At 42.4% G+C, this 19,310-nt stretch overlaps 1 protein-coding gene across 1 annotated transcript in view; it reads right to left on the reverse strand.

Annotated features, from left to right (window-relative positions):
• The window catches only part of FRAS1 (Fraser extracellular matrix complex subunit 1), a 455,620-nt gene that overhangs the window by 74,330 nt on the left and 361,980 nt on the right, over positions 1-19,310 (reverse strand). The window contains exons 42-47 of the mRNA XM_065877453.1: positions 15,586-15,776; positions 14,225-14,378; positions 12,741-13,004; positions 10,699-10,887; positions 9,121-9,240; positions 8,665-8,844 (exon numbers count right to left, since the gene is read on the reverse strand). Coding sequence (XP_065733525.1) covers positions 8,665-8,844; positions 9,121-9,240; positions 10,699-10,887; positions 12,741-13,004; positions 14,225-14,378; positions 15,586-15,776 — 1,098 coding nt within the window. The remainder of the gene's footprint in view (positions 1-8,664; positions 8,845-9,120; positions 9,241-10,698; positions 10,888-12,740; positions 13,005-14,224; positions 14,379-15,585; positions 15,777-19,310) is intronic.

Below are 19,310 nucleotides of genomic sequence, written 5' to 3' on the forward strand. Positions count from 1 at the left end.
GTAGTGTATATATGTCCAGGCCACTCTAAATTCATTCCAGCTTACCCTTCCCCCTCCTCATGTCCTCAAGTCCATTCTCTAGTAGGTCTGTGTCTTTATTCCAGTCCTACTCCTAGGTTGTTCAGAACCATTTTTTTCGATTCCATATATATGTGTTAACATACGGTATTTTTTTTTCTCTTTCTGACTTATTTCACTCTGTATGACAGACTCTAGGTCCATCCACCTCACTACAAATAACTCAATTTCTTTTCTGTTTATGGCTGGGTAATATTCCATTGTATATATGTGCCACATCTTCTTTATCCATTCATCTGTCAATGGACACTTAGGTTGCTTCCGTGTCCTGGCTACTGTAAATAGAGCTGCAATGAACATTGTGGTACATGACTCTTTTTGAATGATGGTTTTCTCAGGGTGTATGCCCAGTAGTGGGATTGCTGGGTTGTATGGTAGTTCTATTTTTAGTTTTTTAAGGAACCTCCATTCTGTTCTCCATAGTGGCTGTATCAATTTACATTCCCACCAACAGTGTAAGAGGGTTCCCGTTTCTCCACACCCTCTCCGGCATTTATTATTTGTAGATTTTTTGATGATGGCCATTCAGACTGGTGTGAGGTGATACCTCATTGTAGTTTTGATTTGCATTTCTCTAATGATTAGTGATGTTGAGCATTCTTTCATGTGTTTGTTGGTAAACTGTATATCTTCTTTGGAGAAATCCAAGACACATATTAATCAAACTATCAAAAATTAAATACAAACAGCAAAGGAAAAGCTACAAATAACATATAAGGGAATCCCCATCAAGTTAGCAGCTGATCTTTCAGCAGAAATGCTGCAACCCAGAATGGTGTTGCAGGACATAATTAAACTGATAAAAGGGAAAGACCTACAACCAAAATTACTCTTCCCAGCAAGGATCTCATTCAGATTTGACAGAGAAATTAAAACCTTTACAGACAAGCAAAAGCTAAGAGAATTCAGCACCACCAAACCAGCTTTACAACAAGTGCTAAAGGAACTTCTCTAGGCAGGAAACACAAGAGAAGGAAGGACCTACAATAACAAACCCAAACAATTAAGAAACTGGTAATAGGAACATACATATTGATAATTACCTTAAATGTAAATGGATTAAATACTCCAACCAAAAGACATAGACTGGCTGAATGGATAAAAAGCAAGACCTGTATATATGCTGTCTACAAGAGACCCACTTCAGACCTAGAGACACATATAGACTGAAAGTGAGGGGATGGAAAATCAAAAGAAAGCTGGAGTAGCAATTCTCATATCAGACAAAATAGACTTTAAAATAAGGATTATTACAAACCACAAAGAAGGACACTACATAATGATCAAGTGATCAATCCAAGAAGAAGATAAACAATTGTAAATATTTATGCACTGAACATAGGAGCACCTCAATACATAAGGCAAATGCTAACAGCCATATAAGGGGAAATTGACAGTAACACAGTAAGAGTGGGGGACTTTAACACCCCATTTCACCAATGGACAGATCATCCAAAATGAAAATAAATAAGGAAACACAAGCTTCAAATGACACATTAGACAAGATGGACTTAATTGATATTTATAGAACATTCCATCCAAAAACAACAGAATACAGTTTCTTCTCAGGTGCTCATGGAACATTCTCCAGGATAGAGCATATCTTGGGTCACAAATCAAGCCTTGGTAAATTTAAGGAAATTAAAATCATATCAAGTATCTTTTCTGACCACAATGCTATAAGACTAGGTATCAATTACAGGAAAGAAACTGTAAAAGATACAAACACATGGACGCTAAACAATATACTACTAAATAACCAAGAGATCACTGAAGAAAGCATAGACGAAATCAAAAAATACCTAGAAAAAAATGACAATGAAAACACGATGACCCAAAACCTATGGGATGCAGCAAAAGCAGTTCTAAGAGGGAAGTTTATAGCAATACCATCCTACCTCAAGAAACAAGAAAAATCTCAAATAAACAACCGAACCTTACACCTAAAGCAGCTAGAGAAGAAGAACAAAAACCCCCAAAAAGTAGCAGAAGGAAAGAAATCATAAAGACCAGATCAGAAATAAATGAAAAACAAATGAAGGAGATGATAGCAATGATCAATAAAACTAAAAGCTGGTCCTTTGAAAAGATAAAACTGATAAACCATTAGCCAGGCTCATCAAGAAAAAAGGGAGAGGACTCAAATCAACAGAATTAGAAATGAAAAAGGTGAAGTAACAACTGACACTGCAGAAATACAAAGGATCATGAGAGATTACTACAAGCAACTATATGCCAATAAAATGGACAACCTGGAAGAAATGGACAAATTCTTAGAAATGCACAATCTCCTGAGACTGAAGCAGGAAGAAATAGAAAATATAAACAGACCAATAACAAGCAATGAAATTGAGACTGTGATTAAAAATCTTCCAACAAACAAAAGCCCAGGACCAGATGGCTTCACAGGCGAATTCTATCAAACATTTAGAGAAGAGCTAACACCTATCCTTCTCAAACTCTTCCAAAATATAGCAGAGGGAGGAACACTCCCAAACTCATTCTATGAGGCCACCATCAGCCTGATACCAAAACCAGACAAGATGTCACAAAGAAAGAAAACTATGGCCAATATCACTGATGAACATAGATGCAAAAATCCTCAACAAAATACTAGCAAACAGAATCCAACAGCACATTAAAAGGATCATACACCATGATCAAGTGGGGTTTATCCCAGGAATGCAAAGATTCTTCAATATACGCAAATCAATCAATGTGATAAACCATATTAACAAGCTGAAGGAGAAAAACCATATGATTATCTCAATAGATGCAGAAAAATCTTTCGAGCAAATTCAACACCCATTTATGACAGAAACCCTCCAGAAAGTAGGCATAGAGGGTATTTACCTCAACATAATAAAGGCCATATATGACAAACGCACAACCAACATCACTCTCAATGGTGAAAAACTGAAAGCATTTCCACTAAGATCAGGAACAAGACAAGGTTGCCCACTCTCACCACTATTATTCAGTACAGTTTTGGAAGTTTTAGTCAAAGCAGTCAGAGAAGAAAAAGAAATAACAGGAATCCAAATCGGAAAAGAAGAAGTAAAACTGTCACTGCAGAAGACATGATACTATACATAGAGAATCCTAAAGACGCTACCAGAAAACTACTAGAGCTAATCAATGAATTTGGTAAAGTAGCAGGATACAAAATAAATGCACAGAAATCTCTTGCATTCCTGTACACTAATGATGAGAAATCTGAAAGAGAAATTAAGGAAACACTCCCATTTACCACTGTAACAAAGAGAATAAGATACCTAGGAGTAAACCTACTTAAGGAGACAAAAGACCTGTATGCAGAAAACTATAACACACTGATGAAATAAATTAAAGACGATACAAACAGATGGAGAGATATACCATGTTCTTGGATTGGAAGAATCAACATAGTGAAAATGACTCTACTACCCAAAGCAATGTACAGATTCAGTGCAATCCCTATCAAACTACCAATGGCATTTTTCACAGAACTAGGACAAAAAAATTCACAATTTGTATGGAAACACAAAAGACACCAAATAGTCAAAGCAATATTTAGAAAGAGAAACAGACCTGGAGAAATCAGGCTCCTGGACTTTAGACTATACCACAAAGCTACAGTAATGAAGCCAGTATGGTATGGCACAAAAACAGAATATAGATCAATGGAACAGGATAGAAACCCCAGAGATAAACTCCCACACATATGGTCACCTTATCTTTGATAAAGGAGGCAAGAATATACAAAAGAAAAAAGACAGCCTCTTCAATAAGTGGTGCTGGAAAAACTGGACAACTACATGTAAAAGAATGAAATTAGAACACTCCTTAACACTGTATACAAAAGGATTATAGATGTAAATGTAAGGTCAGACACTATAAAACTCTTAGAAGAAAACATAGGCAGAACACTATATGACATAAATCACAGCCAGACCCTTTTTGAGCCACCTCCTAGAGAAATGGAAATAAAGACAAAAAATAATAAATGGGGCCTAATGAAACTTAAAAGCTTTGGCACAGCAAAGGAAACTATAAGCAAGACGAAAAGACAGCCCTCAGAATGGGAGAAAATATTTGCAGATATAGCAACTGACAAAGGATTAATCTTCAAAATATACAAGCATCTCATGTAGCTCAATATCCAAAAAATAAGCAACCTAATCCAAAAATGGGCAGAAGACCTAAATAGACATTTCTGTAAAGAAGCTATACAGATTGCCAAGAAACACATGAAAGGATACTCAACATCACTAATCATTAGAGAAATGCAAATCAAAACTACAGTGAGGTATCACCTCACACCAGTCAGAATGGCCATCATCAAAAAGACTACAAATAATAAATGCTGGAGAGGGTGTGGAGAAAAGGGAACCCTCTTGCACTGTTGGTGGGAAGGTAAATTGATACAGCCACTATGGAGAACAGTATGGAGGTTCCTTAAAAAACTAAAAATAGAACTACCATATGACCCAGCAATCCCACTTCTGGGCATATACCCTGAGAAAACCATAATTCAAAAACAGTCACATACCACAATGTTCATTGCAGCTCTATTTACAATAGCCAGGACATGGAAGCAACCTAAGTGTCCATCGACAGATGAATAGATAAAGAAGATGTGGCACATATATACAATGGAATATTACCCAGCCATAAAACAAAACGAAATTGAGTTATTTGTAGTGAGGTGGATGGACGTAGAATCTGTCATACAAAGTGAAGTAAGTCAGAAAGAGAAAAACAAATATTGTATGCTAGTATATATATATAGAATCTAAAAAAAAAAAAAAATTCTGAAGAACGTAGGGGTACGAGAGGAGTAAAGACACAGACGTAGAGAATGGACTTGAGGACACAGGGAGGGGGAAGGGTAACCGGAACAAAGTAAGAGAGTGGCACTGACATATATACACTACCAAATGTAAAATAGATAGCTACTGGGAAGCAGTTGCATCGCAAGGGGGATCAGCTCTGTGCTTTGTGAGCACCTAGAGGGGTGTGCTAGGGAGGGTGGGAGGGATACACAAGAGGGAGGGGATATGGGGATACATGTATATGTATAGCTGACTCACTTTGTTACGTAGCAGAAACTAATACACCATTGTAAAGAAATTATACTCCAATAAAGATGTTAAAAAAAAATGATGACTTAAAAAAAAAAAAAAAAGGATATGGGTTCTTCCAGTAATACTCCTGGAAAAGAAATGGATGTGGGCGCCCCTGGTCTTTCCTCCCTGGCTGCTGGTTGGGGGATGATGACAGTACATTCTGGGCCACCTGCCTCTGGATTTTGCTGTGAGTAAAAATAAAGTTCTCGTGGAAGGTACTGTATTTTGCAGTCTCTTTGTTCCAGCAGCTTACCTTCTATCCTGATAATATAACTCCTTACTCTAATTTCCCAAGAATAAGAGGGTCCTTAGGGTCACTGACATGAGGGTGTGGGCCCTCAACCTTGCCAAGAGCCCACACAGGGACTAGAGCCTCACGTGGCCCTCCTCTGTGGGAGGAGGTTCGTGTCTGTCTTCCGCACGGTTCCCATGGACACATGGCTCCCTGTGACGCCTTGAGGGGAGAAAAGAGGACCTTCACACCTTTTCTATCTAAAGACAACAATCACAGTCAGCTGACTAAGCGAGATGGCATAAGGCTAAGTACACTTCATAGTTAACCATCGAGAGGATGTCTGCAAGCACTGGTGGCAAATGATAATTCCCAGAGGCATCCAGTCCCCAAATATCTCAGTGCTTGCACTAGAGACACTGGTCTAGAAGCTGTTCTGCTCTTCTTGGAAACAGGCTCCAGCCCAGCCTCAGCTCCTAGTAGACCCATCGTCACCCATGGAGACAAACGGGGTGAGGTGCTTTTCTCCAAGCTGTAGCCAGCTGCCTTCAGAAGGGGTGATCCATAATCAGCATGGACTTCCTCTGAAGGGAGAGCTTTGACATTTCAAAAGAATTGAATTCATGAATACAGTTCCGCTTAGGAGACACAGGGAAGGAGAGAATGCTGACTAAACGCTACAGAAAGGACTGTGGGGCTGATAGTGTGGGAGGGGCAGGGAAGCCCTGCTCCATTAGAGATGGAGAGGGGCCCCCAAGAGTCAAGATCTTCCTATCTGGTCTACTTAGAATCTCTAGAAACAGGAGGATTGAGAAGAAATGGTGGGGGCGGGAGAGAACGTGGATTAAGTAGTCAAGCCTGGTGGGAAAGGGCAGGTGAAGGAAGCGCCCCTCCCTCTGTTTCGGGAGGCTGCTTTCCCAAGAGGAGGGAGAAGTGTGATCCCCTTTGAGTGGTACCCTGAGCAGTGCTGGCCTGGTCTTGGCGTCCAGGATTTAAGCCCAGTGAAGGCTGAGACTGTAAAAACAGAAAAAGCGAATTTGGGGCAGCCTCACACAAGACTCAACACAGCCTGGGGGTCAGAGAAGAGCCAGGGCTGGGACTTACCAGCAGCTGGCCGTGCCTTGCGTGAAGCTCCGGGCCTTTTGGAGCTCTATGCAGTGTAAATGCAGTTGCCCAACACAACAGCCAAGAGTCTGCCCTTTCATCTTTGGAGAGATGTAATCAGCAACCTGACAGAATTCTGGCAGGAGCAGTTCGCTCATGAATGATTTATCAGGTATCCCATGCAGCCAAGGTCTTGGGAGTGCTGATCTGCATACTGCCCCCAGGAACTCTGGGACAAAAGGGGAGGGCACTGGCTTTAATTTGCATTAGGGATTTTGGCCAATCTGTCCATCCTTCCCCATGCCCTCCCACCATCCACATAACTCCCTCCTCCACCATCACGCTGGACCCAGACACATTCACCGCCACTGGCTCCCCCTCCAGTGCGGTCCTCCATGCATCTCCACTCTCTCCCCAGCTCACTCCGCCCCAGCCATACTGGTCTCCTTGCTGCATCTGGAATGTGATAGGCCTGGCTGATCCCACCTCAGGATGTTGACACTCACCGATCCCCTGTCTGGAATGCTTTCCTTTACGTGTCAGCATGGCTGGCTCCCTCACTTTGTTCAGATCTCTGCTCATATGTCATCTTATTGTTAGGGAGGCCTTCCCTCGCCTCCTTGCTCCCTGCACCCTAAGAACGCCCTCATTTCACCCCCTAACTCATCACCATTGACATATGATATATTTGCTTGCTTGTTTGCTTACTATCTGATTCCCAGCGTCAGGGCAAGTACTTTCTCTGTTTTGCTATTTCCGTGGTTGAATGAATGAAGAATCTGTAACCTGAAATCCAAAGAAAACAATGATCTAAATTTCCTGCAAGCTGACACTTCTTCTATGATGGACCAAATAAAAACAATTCTACCTTTAGGTTGTTTATTCAGCAAATATCTCTTATCCCTCACATCCAATCAAGCTGCCAAGTTCTACAGGTTCTCCTCCTGAAATTAACTGCTTCCTTCCTTCCTTCTACCATCTACTGCTTACTGGATACTTACGAGGTACCAGGAATAATCTCTTATATTATTCTCATCTTACTATTCCCACTGCTGCCCCTCCATGTGAAACCTCATTAGCTTGCATCTGGCCAAATGAGAAACTTCCTACCCAATGGCACTGCCTCCTTTCTCTTTCAGTTCATCCTGTTGGACACTAGATGAATTTCACTTCCCCTCCTGGTTCATAATTCTGCAGTGGCTCTCTATTGCCTATTGAATTAAATAGGGATTACTGATCGCCACTCTGAAGACCCTCCATAAAAATCTCAATCTACCCATGAGCCCAATCAACTACTATTTTCAGAATATATGCTTTAGCAAAACTGGCCCTCTCATGATTTTTGGAATGTGCCCACATGCTGTTCGTATCTCTGGAAATAACACAATTTCTGTCAGCCCAAATTCTATCTTTCAAGTGCACTGTTAAATGCCACCTCTTTGCACCTTCACACCCGATGCAGCCTCTTTCACTTTTGAACTCCTATGATAGCAGGTTTATACAGTTCTTAAAATACCTGCTATCTTCTTCCCTTGTGTATGATTATATGCAGAGGTTCCTTATCTTATCCAATAGAGGACTCTAAAGGTTGTGGTTATATCTTATTTATCTTTTTTTTTTTCCTCTGTAGCAGCTAAACCAAGGTCTTACTCAACATGCATGCTCACTTGCTATTTGCTGAATTCTAGTTATGGAGCCAAGACTGTTTATATCAAATTGTAATTTTTAATTCAACTTCCAGTAAGCAATTATTATTATTATTTTTTTTTGCGGTACGTGGGCCTCTCACTGCTGTGGCCTCTCCCGTCGCTCCGGATGCACAGGCCCAGCAGCCATGGCTCACGGGCCCAGCCACTCCACGGCATGTGGGATCTTCCCGGACCGGGGCACGAACCCATGTCCCCTGCATTGGCAGGCGGACTCTCAGCCACTGCGCCACCAGGGAAGCCCAGTAAGCAATTATTGAGCATACTTTGTTCTAAGTATAATGCAAGGCAGTATATAATGGTCAGAACTAGTGATGCCAAAAGTAAATACTAATAAAGGCAGATTCAAGGTGAGTGTGTACACATGGTGTGGCTGCCCCCAGCACTTCCTAAATCCCAGCTTTTGGTTTGATGAAGTCAGAGATGATGAGCTTACCTGGTGATGCTGTGTGTTCCAGGTGGCCCAGCTGGGGCTCTCTGGTGATTCTGTAGATCAGTTCTGCAGGCTCCGTCTCCTGGTCAGTGGCAGAGAGCTGCAGAGTGGTGATTTTCTTCATCGAGTTTTCATCCAAGACCAGCCCTTTATTGGTGGTGATGACTGGTGGGGATTTGTCTTCTGAAAATATCAGAAAGAGTGATTTGAAACGGGATCATTTTTAGCCTCCTTTCTTCAATTCTGGGCCTGGTGTCCAGGGGTAAGATCAGAATAGTCTCCAGGCCTGTCCCTCAGAGAGCGTATCAAGGAGCCACGGCTTTGCACAACAGCCAGGATATGATTCCAGATTTCCACACGAGCACGTAAAGGAAAGGCTCAAGCCTCAAGGTGAGCACAGTGTGTGCCATATGACCTCAGAACTGCTGGAGGACTTTTAGAAACCCAGTGCCCCCTTACCCAAAACACTGATGGAAAATGACTGGCCGATCAATTTGTTGCCTTCTCCATCAACCACATCAAATTTAAAAGCAAAGCTCCCGCCAGATTCTCCTTTTCCATGACTGTATTCTACGTGGCCTGTAACAAGGACAAGAAAATCAAAATCTGCTATTAGTGTTTTCTGCCCTTATTTCTGAAATGTCAGGTGAGAATTCAGTTGGTATTCACACCAGTGAATCAATTAATCCCTTCTCACTTAGACATTGCTTTTGACATTTTAATCTAATATTTTCATCTCCTCCCTTTCATCTCCCACTAGCAACTCCCTCATCATCAATGACTCCATCATGATAAAACCATCCTAAGTAGCAAGTAGCATTGCTTACAGTTGAGGCTTGGCGTCTGTGGAAGACTCTAAAGAAGTCTCATGAATAACTAGATCAGCAAAACTGCCCACGTGGAAAATGGGCACTGACCGGACCCACGTCACTGGTGTGACCCTGTTAAGTATCCATGTCACAGGGCAAGAGGACAGAGAGCTGCAGCCCACATTCTCCCAGAAGCTGTCACTCCCATTTCCCAGTACAGCCTTAATTCATTATAGGAAAGACACCAGATATAACCAACCAATAAAGAAATAGATGAACAAAATAAATAAACTCTACCTAGAAGTCAAATGGATCCAAAGGGAAAAATGCAATATATTACATTTTTGTTAACCCACAGCATCACTATGAATACCTAGCAATGAAAAGATAGCCAAACATCTAGGGAGAGGTGCTGCTCTCATATTCTAAATAGGGACACTGAGGCATGGAAAAATTAAGGACTTAGTCCACTCCCTTCACTAAACATGTCTAATGAGATTTTGGCTGCTATCAGTTTTGGGCGTTAGGGCAGACGGGACCTTCTGCTCCTAGGGGGACACATTTCCACCTCTAAATGGAACTGCACATCATTACATGACGTTGGATTACTTTCCTCCCAAATATGTAACTTTCTTTCCTTTTTTACCCCTGAAAGCACTGTACAGTAACTATGTAGCATTTAACATTTATGCTTTTACATTACATCAGCATTTCCTGGAGCTATGGGATGAGGAAATGTAATTTCCTGGAACTATGGGATGACGGATGAGCTATGTAATCTCCCTCAGGCAGCTCCAATCTATGCCCTTCCATTTTGCTTAGTTCATTAACTTGTGATCTTTGGGGAGCTGGAAAGAGATATAAATTGTTCCCCTCAGGCAGGCATAATTTTCACCTTAATCCATCTCAATTCACTTCTTTTTCCTCTCTCTCTCACACACATTTTTAGCATCATAGCAAGTCAAAATGATTTTTTCGTCTATAATAGCCCCCAATTTCATCAATGCTATGTCAAAGCATGAACACATCTTAGCCAAGAAGGAGAGTTTTTTTGCAAAACCAAAAAAATTGAGGAGACAAGAAAGAATAAATGAAGCTATAACTCAGCTCTTAATTCAAAACAAAAGTGCTCAGTTTGCTGCCATAGGCTACCAGGCACTTATCTCTCATTTGACTACTGGGGGTGGAGTTTCTGGAAGTCTGGGTTGGCAGAAGAGAAGCAGCTGACCTTGGCTGATGTCAGCCTGGGTGAAACTTTGGACAGGGCCTTTAACGGAGATTTGCTCCAGGCTATCATGCTTTACCAACTGCAGGCGCCCTGCACCAGGATCTTCCTTCAAGATGTACATCACCTGATGGTCACCTGAGTCAGTATCTGTCACTTTCAAGTGCTGTTCTGTGATGGGTGCTACGGACCCTGGAAGAAAATGGGATAGATTAGGTCATTCCCCATCATTGCTTTTGAATAGGATGTCAAATGATTTTAGGAGACTGGAGACTAAACTAACACACACTCCCTGGTCTAAGGAAGTATCAGCTGCCTGCCCTTCTGTTTCCAGCTGAATAAAGTTTAATTTCCATAAGTGAAGAGTCCCAACTTCCCAATTTGCTAATCACCCCTTGAGTTTAGATCTGAGCCTCTTTTCTCTTCTGATCCACTTTCACTCTCTACCTGTGCTTGCCCTATGCCCGTGACCTTTCAGTTAGTATCTAGATCTATGTAATAACTCCTAGTTCTGTGATATAAAGGATTCCCAGACCTATGATGAAACCTGCTTGGGCCTAATTTATTTACTTAAGGATCACCAAATCATAAAAAAAACAGCTTTACATAAACTCACAAACATATCTGTTGCCCTCTCAGACTGAATAGTCAGGATCATTGTTCCTCAAGACAGAATATATGGTGAGGGTTACAGAGCAGGGAGACCCGAGCGCTGGGCCCTGGAAGGCTTGCACAGGTGTTGGGTATTGGAGACAAGGCACTGTCTCCTGGAAAACACGTCTTCTCAGGGTCTTCCCCCTCGCTTTCCTCTCCAGCCATTTTCTCACATTAAAAATAGTAAATTCTGATAAAGTGGGTCCTAGTCACTCACGTGTAATACATCCTAGTGTTTGGAGTGGCAACCCACCATGGGCCCTGAGTGTCCCTGCATGTTCTTGCTGGGTAACGCCAAGAATGCAGGGCCTGACCACTCATTATCAGGCCATTCTCAGCGAGTAGCCCTGAGGGATGAGGTGACGTCTTCCTCCGGGACAAAGATCAGGCTTGCTGATCGCTACTATAACATGGGGAGCTCCCCAAGCTCGGTGTTCCCCTTCTGTAATGCACTACAATGCACACAGAGGTATTCATCTGGGCCCTCTGCATCACCCCCATGGGACTTGGAGGGCATTGCGAATAGATGCAAAATTGCTCTTGGCAATGCTGCCTGCTGTGCTGTCACAAAGTACTTTGTCTCTGACCAAGGAATCTCGTGTCTTCTACCAGCATCCATGAAACAGTAAGAGGATAACTTATTAGCTTGTACATAGGGCAAAGTTAAGTCCCAGAGCTAATACCTGAGACCTTTGGGAATCTCCAAATTTCCAAATACCATTATACCATATATTTTTCACTACAAAATACATATGAAACTAAGAATAAACAAGCAAACGGAACTCCAGTGGGACACAGATGCTCTGTGGAAGAAAGCCCATTCTCTAAGTAACTCTCTACTGCAAACTGACTCCAAGACTGCCATGTGTCACAGGTCCTTCAGTGTTGCTTATCCATAAGTAAAATTGTGAACATTAGACCCTAGAACACCATATCTAATGGTTCTCAATTATTTACATAATCTCTCCTGGTGCATGATGACTTCCCAATTGCCCCTCCATGCCTTTTTTTTTTTTTTTAAATAAGCATCTTGAAAATCCTGCTAGATTTTGTTGTTTGTTTCCATGGGGTTGGGTAGTAGCAATGTTCTAAGAGACCTGGGCCTACGAGTAGTTGGATAGTTGAAGATTTCTGTGGACCTTGGGAATACTACAAGCTCTTCTCAATCTTTTCTCAAATTCACAGACAGAGGTCTAAAGAACTTCAGAGGTTTCACATTTGTCATTCACAACTCTTAGTGTCCCCAAACAAACAGTTCTCCCCAACACTAGTCTCCCCAGATTCTGCACACCCAGTTCAAGATCCTCCCACAGAGCTGAGCTGATATGGAAGGAAGTACTGCACACCAACAAAGAAGAAACCACGGCCACTCTCTTCCATCCCTGTGGTACCTGCTGACAGCTGGAGGCCTTGGTTTACAGCCAAGTTGGGGGTGTCACCTGTAGGCAGCTCTATGTATATCTCCATCCTCCCTGTGTCTGTGTGGAGTCCATCAGTGAGGGAGAACCGGAACTCATCCACTGCCACACCAGAACCACCAGGCATGTACCCAACCAGCCCGGCCAGGATATCCTGGTAGGTGAAGGAGGAGCCCTGGACCAAAACCCTCCCATTCTCCAGAGGCTCAGAAGCAGTTTGCCTCTGGAGCAGATGACCTAGGAAGGAAGCGAAAAAAAGAAAGAAACAAACAAACAATGGTAGAGTACATACGGCACCAAAACACTGTATGATTTTGTCAACTGCTTGAGCCTGGGTAGAATGCCAAGCCCCTCAGAGGCTCATGGTGGCACATAAATAAATGACCAACAAATCAGCATTTTACATAGAAGTACAGGGTGCTGCTCTATGGCCTCATCTCCAAATAAAGAAGACAAAGTTCTGCTTTTCCTGGTTAAAAACCTCTTAAGGAGACACAGATGGATACAGTAATATGGTGGCTTAGGAATCAAGTCTCTCTCCATGAATTCAAACTCACTTCGTTATCTAAACCTTATTTTCACCTTCTGCAAGGTGAAAATAGCACTCTCCACTTGCTGCCTTCCGCCTGGGGCATCTGGGGTGGGAGAGAGGAATACGTTTTAAATTCCTTTTAAATTCAGAAAGACACTAAGCATCTTTGGGCTGAGGCATATTTTTCTGTTTTCAAGGTCATGTGCACCACAAAGGGGCAGTTAAAGTGCTTCATTAAAGAAAGTGAAAGTGGATGAAGGCAAGCTAAAATGCAATGACCAACAACCTCCCCTGCCAGCTCTCCATCAACAACAGTTTCATCTTCAAAAGGCCAATAGCCATTAGGATGGAGTAAGATACCACTTGGGAGAAGAAAGTTGCAGAGCTTTAGCTAATACTAGGGGGATGGCACTTAGAAAAGAAGTACGTAGAAGAGTCCCATGGTGGTTTTCTAAACTTCTGGTTTAATCAGGAAAAGTGCTTTCTTTGCAAAAGGAACAAGCTCATAAAGACGTCTACCACGCCTCTAACCTGAAGTGAACACCTTTTGTGATTAATTTCAAGGCTGCTATGCTGTTCCTTGCATGCAATGGCCCAGGATGATCAAGCAATGATGCCTACTCTGAGAAGAGGATGGGCAGATTCTGAAAACGTATTTTGCCTAAGGTTACATAAGAAAGCAAGAAAACAGCTGAAATTGAATTTCAGAGACACCAATTACCCAGGATTCAGGCTTTCAGAGCAACCAGAGTCTACTGTGACCCCAAAGAACATTAGCTAGCTGTGAATTTGATTATACTTTGATGCAAAGAACGGACTACACACCAGCAAGGCAGAGGAATGATCGGCTGAAATCTATGTTGTTTATTCTAATAACCCGTCGGGCACCTCAATTAAGAAGCTTCCCAAAGCAGTTGTGTCCTACCATGGCCAGGCTTTTTTGTCAATACAAAAATCAGCTCGTTATCTGGAGTGTCCAGGTCCTGCAGGCTCAAAGAAGAATTGCTTATCACCACTCCCGAGTTCAGCTGCATGCCAAGGGGCCGCAAGGTCATTCTGGGAGGCTCGTCATTCTTCCTCTGATTAAAGCATAAAATATTAGGTCTCACACAGATACTGGTTTAAGAAGAAAAAAATAACATGCATTATTCAGAGAAAGTAACACCACCACATTAACTTTCACTACCGAAATAGCATGTAACGTGTCACTGTCTTTTATTGTTATTATTATTATTATTGAAATATAGTTGTGCTAGTTTCAGGTATACAGCAAAGAGGTTCAGTTATATAGATATATTTTTTCAGATTATTTTCCATTATAGATCATTATGAGATATTGGATATAGTTCCCTGTGCTATACAGTAGGTCCTTGGTGTTTATTTTATGCATAGTCGTTTGTATCTAATATGTCACCATCTTTAATTCCCACTCAAAATGGTTAGGTTGAAAGGCGAGCAGGTCACACAAACCAAATATCCCCTTGAAAAGACACTGATGGACATGCTACAGAAATCTTCTCAGGTATTTTCCATAGGTACAAGGATGACATTTTCCAGACCAAAAATACAGACATGTGGTTAGACAAGTATATTTGGGGGATAAAAGGGCACATTATTTGAAATCAGAACAGTCTTAGAAGCCTAAGCATGGCACAGTACCTGTAGGAGGACACATATTTGAAACTGTGGGTGTCTAAAGATATCTCCTTGACCCCCCCATCCTCGTGTCAGCACCCCTCAACCACTGTCCCTGAAGGGCGCCGAGAGTGCCCTGTTTTATTTTCTCAAGGCAGAGGGCATTCCATTCTGATTTTTATCTTTTATCTCTCTCCCTGGGGTGACAGAGCAAGCCTATGTAGTTGCTCAAATGAGAATAAACACAGCAATGGGAAACACATTTCTTTCATGTTACAGTGTAATGAATAAATGCACTAAAAAATATAAGAAAAGGCAAGTATGCACATAGAACCACATACAATAATTTCAGGGAAAAATAAGCATATGTTATTTTTCACCTAATATGAGACTGGCAAGATTGCTCTGTCTGACCCTCACAAACTGTTCTCACACAGAACAGAATGGAAATTCTGATTTCCAAGTCAGACCATCCCCAAGTGCCAGCCTTAATTCTACAAGTTTCCTAAAGGTCAGGGTTATATTTTAAAAACTGACCTCTAAAGCTCAAGGTCAAACCCAATCTGCTTTGCTTTTGAGTTCACATAAAGCTATCTAATGGTGCGATATTGTGGTCAAAGGCCCAACTTATCCAACTTCCAAAGTCTTTACCTCGATGGTGATGTTGATGCTGTGGATTTCTGATCGACTGTTTCCATCACTTACATAAAAACTGAAAATATCATGGGTTGGCTCAATGCTTTCATGAACACTCTGAAAGTAGTAAATGTAGTTTTCCAGGACATCTTGAAGAGGGAATGATGCTTCTAGGTCACTGGTAGTTCCAGGGCCAAATCGATCACCTGCATCAACAGCAAGAGGGAACTTTTACCTGGATCCATCAATGCCTGCTTCCTGGGCTGAACCAGAAAGCCTGACAGCACTATCAACAGAAGAGGAAAATATGTTTGAGAATAAAGGTGGGAGAGTGTTTTCATCTACACGTGGGAATCAAATGAGATAACATGTATGAAAGCACTGTGAATGTTATTATTTCCTACAGCATAGAATCAGTGGTTGTTTTGTTAGAAATATTTGATAAAATAAGTCATGGGACAAGTATTGATACAATAGTAAAGGTTTTACCTTAAGCTTTAGTCAATTTCAAAACCACTCTGCAAGAGGAACCTTCTTTCTTTACACAAGAAAAAGTTAACTGCATACCTTTTTATCTAAGAAATATCTCCTTAAGCATGTTTTCATTTGACTATTCCGTTCCTTAAGAAAACCTCTGCATGGGCTAGTGCTCAGCCCCTGGGATGGTAAACCAGGGCTACTGTGATGCTCAGGGACCATCCAGAGCTCAGGTACTGAGATGCTCAAGTACCAATCAGAGCTCCATAGAAAGTGCTGGCTCTGGTTACCTCTTCTTTTCACCCCAACCCGAAAGGCCAAGGGGAAGAGTAAGCACTGTCTAAATGATGGGTGACTTGTCTCTTACTTGGTCTAAGTCTCTGTAATTGATTGATTTTAAATTGTTACATTTTCTTCCAAAGAGAGAAGAAAAGAGAAACCCCTGTGTCTTCAAACACTCCCTGGATATACATCAACAAAGAAAAGTGTAGACAGAAGATCTGAAAGCGATAAGGCTTTCTCTTTCCCTCCTTCATGGTCCTTTGCAAAGATTAGGTCATATATTAAAAGGCCATTGACTTCCTAGATTGCAGACAGGGTCATTTTTCGTTTACCTCCCAATGTAAAGACTAGGAATGAAAATGTTTCATTTATAATTTCTTTGAACTAAGAATTCAAGACAAATATTATTTTTTTCAATGACATGAATTTTCTTAAATTTTACCCCTCAGATATGATTCCTCTTGACACCAGAAGAATAGAGGGCTCTAAGTGACCAGTGACCTGATAATCCCTAGGGCATACAGTTCAGGGTTTCCAAAAGGAATTGCTATAATTCCTTCAAATTTTATTTTCTCTTTCCTTTGATCACTGTAAATATAAGAAATATAGTACCTTTATTTGGGTCAAAAATAGCCTAAGTAAACAGTGCCTAAAAATATACTTGAATAGAATAATGACTTACTTTCTGTCTTAGAAAACAAGCTGTTCGACAAGTGAATCTGCCACTGAAGCTTTAAGCACCGTCCTTTCAATTTTTAAAACAGCACCTTCTATTTATATATATATATATATATATATATATATTTTTTTTTTTTTTTTTTTTTTTTTTTTTTTGCGGTACGCAGGCCTCTCACTGTTGTGGCCTCTCCCGTTGCGGAGCACAGGCTCCGGACGCGCAGGCTCAGCGGCCATGGCTCACGGGCCCAGCCGCTCCACGGCATGTGGGATCTTCCCGGACCGGGGCACGAACCTGCGTCCCCTGCATCGGCAGGCGGACTTCCAACCACTGCGCCACCAGGGAAGTCCTTCTGTTTTTTCACATAAATCTCTCTCATTAATGTTCTTCCTTGCCTTCTCAAACAGAATATACTATGTGCAAATTAAATAGCTCTTGATGTGTGCAGGCGATCGTCATGAACACCTATTACTGCATTGCACTGGAACACGGTGATGCCCGACAGGTAATCAGGGTGGGCCCTGCCCTGGTTGTGCTGGTACTAAAGGAGTGTAGATTATCCATGCTGTTAGATTTCATACCACACAATACGATTATTCTGTTTCTTCCATCTTGCCGGTATGAACTTAAAGCTACTTCTTCTAATGTTTTTAAAAAGATGTTCTTCTGATCGGCTGAATTCTGAATCTAGGTAGCTAGTTTCACATGTATGAAACAGACTTGGTTCTGAACTCCCATGGAGCAAAGGGTGAGTCCTTATACAATGTGCCTTGGAACAATTATTTGCCCCCCGAACGTCTTTTCCCTACTTCCACGTTCATACTAATGTAGAGCAATGGTTTTCCAAGTGTGGACCAGCAGTAATGGCATCACCTGTGAGCTGGTGAGAAATGCAAACGCATAGGTCTCAACAGCCTCCTTAAACAGGAACTCTTGGGTTGCTGCCCAGGAAACTGTTTGCACAGGCCCGCCAGGTGAGTCTTACGCACATTAAAGTCTGCAAACCACTTTAAGAGAGGCTGAGGCTTGCCAGAAATTTCACTTCTACATGTACTCCAGGTTAGCATAAAACGATGTTAAAAAAAGCTTAATAAGAGGGATTTCCTGGTGGCGCAGTGGTTGAGGGTCCGCCTGCCGATGCAGGGGTCACAGGTTCGTGCCCCGGTCCGGGAAGATCCCATATGCCGCGGAGCGGCTGGGCCCGTGAGCCATGGCCGCTGAGCCTGCGCATCCGGAGCCTGTGCTCCGCAACGGGAGAGGCCACAGCAGTGAGAGGCCCGCGTACCGCAAAAAAAACAAAAAACAAACAAACAAAAAGCTTAATAAGAAATCACCTGGACAGAAGAGAAGGCTGGGGGCAACCATCCTTTCATGATTCCCCACCTTTGCTTGTGCTCTTCCCTCTGTGAGAAATGCCATTTTCCCTCTGCCCACAGCAATTCCCACTGACACTTCAAGTTCCAACTCAAATGTTGCTTCCTCCGACTTTCTTGCCTTTACAGGCAAAAGTAACTGTTTTGTCCTATGTCCTTTCTCAGTGCTTTCCTCCTTTCCCTGTCCTGGCATTTCATGATTGTAATTTACCAGTCTTCATATCTGTCTCCCACTCGAGGCAGGGGCTGCATCTTATTCATCTTTACATCCACTGTATAAACATTTGTTGAGATAAATCTAACTCAGCAAGAAACAAATCCAAGAGCACACACTGAAAGGCAAGATGGGGAAAAGACTCAAGATTTTCTATAGGAAAACATGTCCCCTGCTAAATGAGTTTCCGGTAACCAGGCTCAAATCCCAGGCACCACGTTGGTCACAGACGCCTCCACTGGCCTCTCTGTGGGAGCTGCTAGCAGCACACCAGTTAGAGCCAAGCGCTGGCACTCAGGAATCTCACTGCGGAGGCAGCAGCACGGTCACCTGCCGGGAGCTGTCTCAACTGCCAGTCATTGTGGTCTCGGTGGACCTGTGGACGGTATCCACCCTCTCCCCTCCCCTTCTCTGTGATAATCACCAAGGGCAGTGGGTCCAGGGTAGATGAGCGGGGGGAGGGATGTTGAGGAGAGGGTCACAGAGAGACAAGCATGCATTTCAATTCATGTCATATCCTTAGAAAAAGCAGCGACGTAAGCTACGGTTCAGCTAAACTGCAGCTGCCTCACAGTAAAAGGACAGAAAATTTTATTTCCTTGACACTCAATTCTGAGTGCAGTCCCCAAGCCCCTGCGTCCCCATTGCTGGCACTCCAAATCCCCTCACCCTGCTCTAGTTTTTCCCATAGCACTGACTGACCTCCTGACGTCTTACA

This window comes from Phocoena phocoena, chromosome 5 (assembly GCF_963924675.1).
Source record: "Phocoena phocoena chromosome 5, mPhoPho1.1, whole genome shotgun sequence".
Taxonomy (NCBI): Eukaryota; Metazoa; Chordata; class Mammalia; order Artiodactyla; family Phocoenidae; genus Phocoena; species Phocoena phocoena.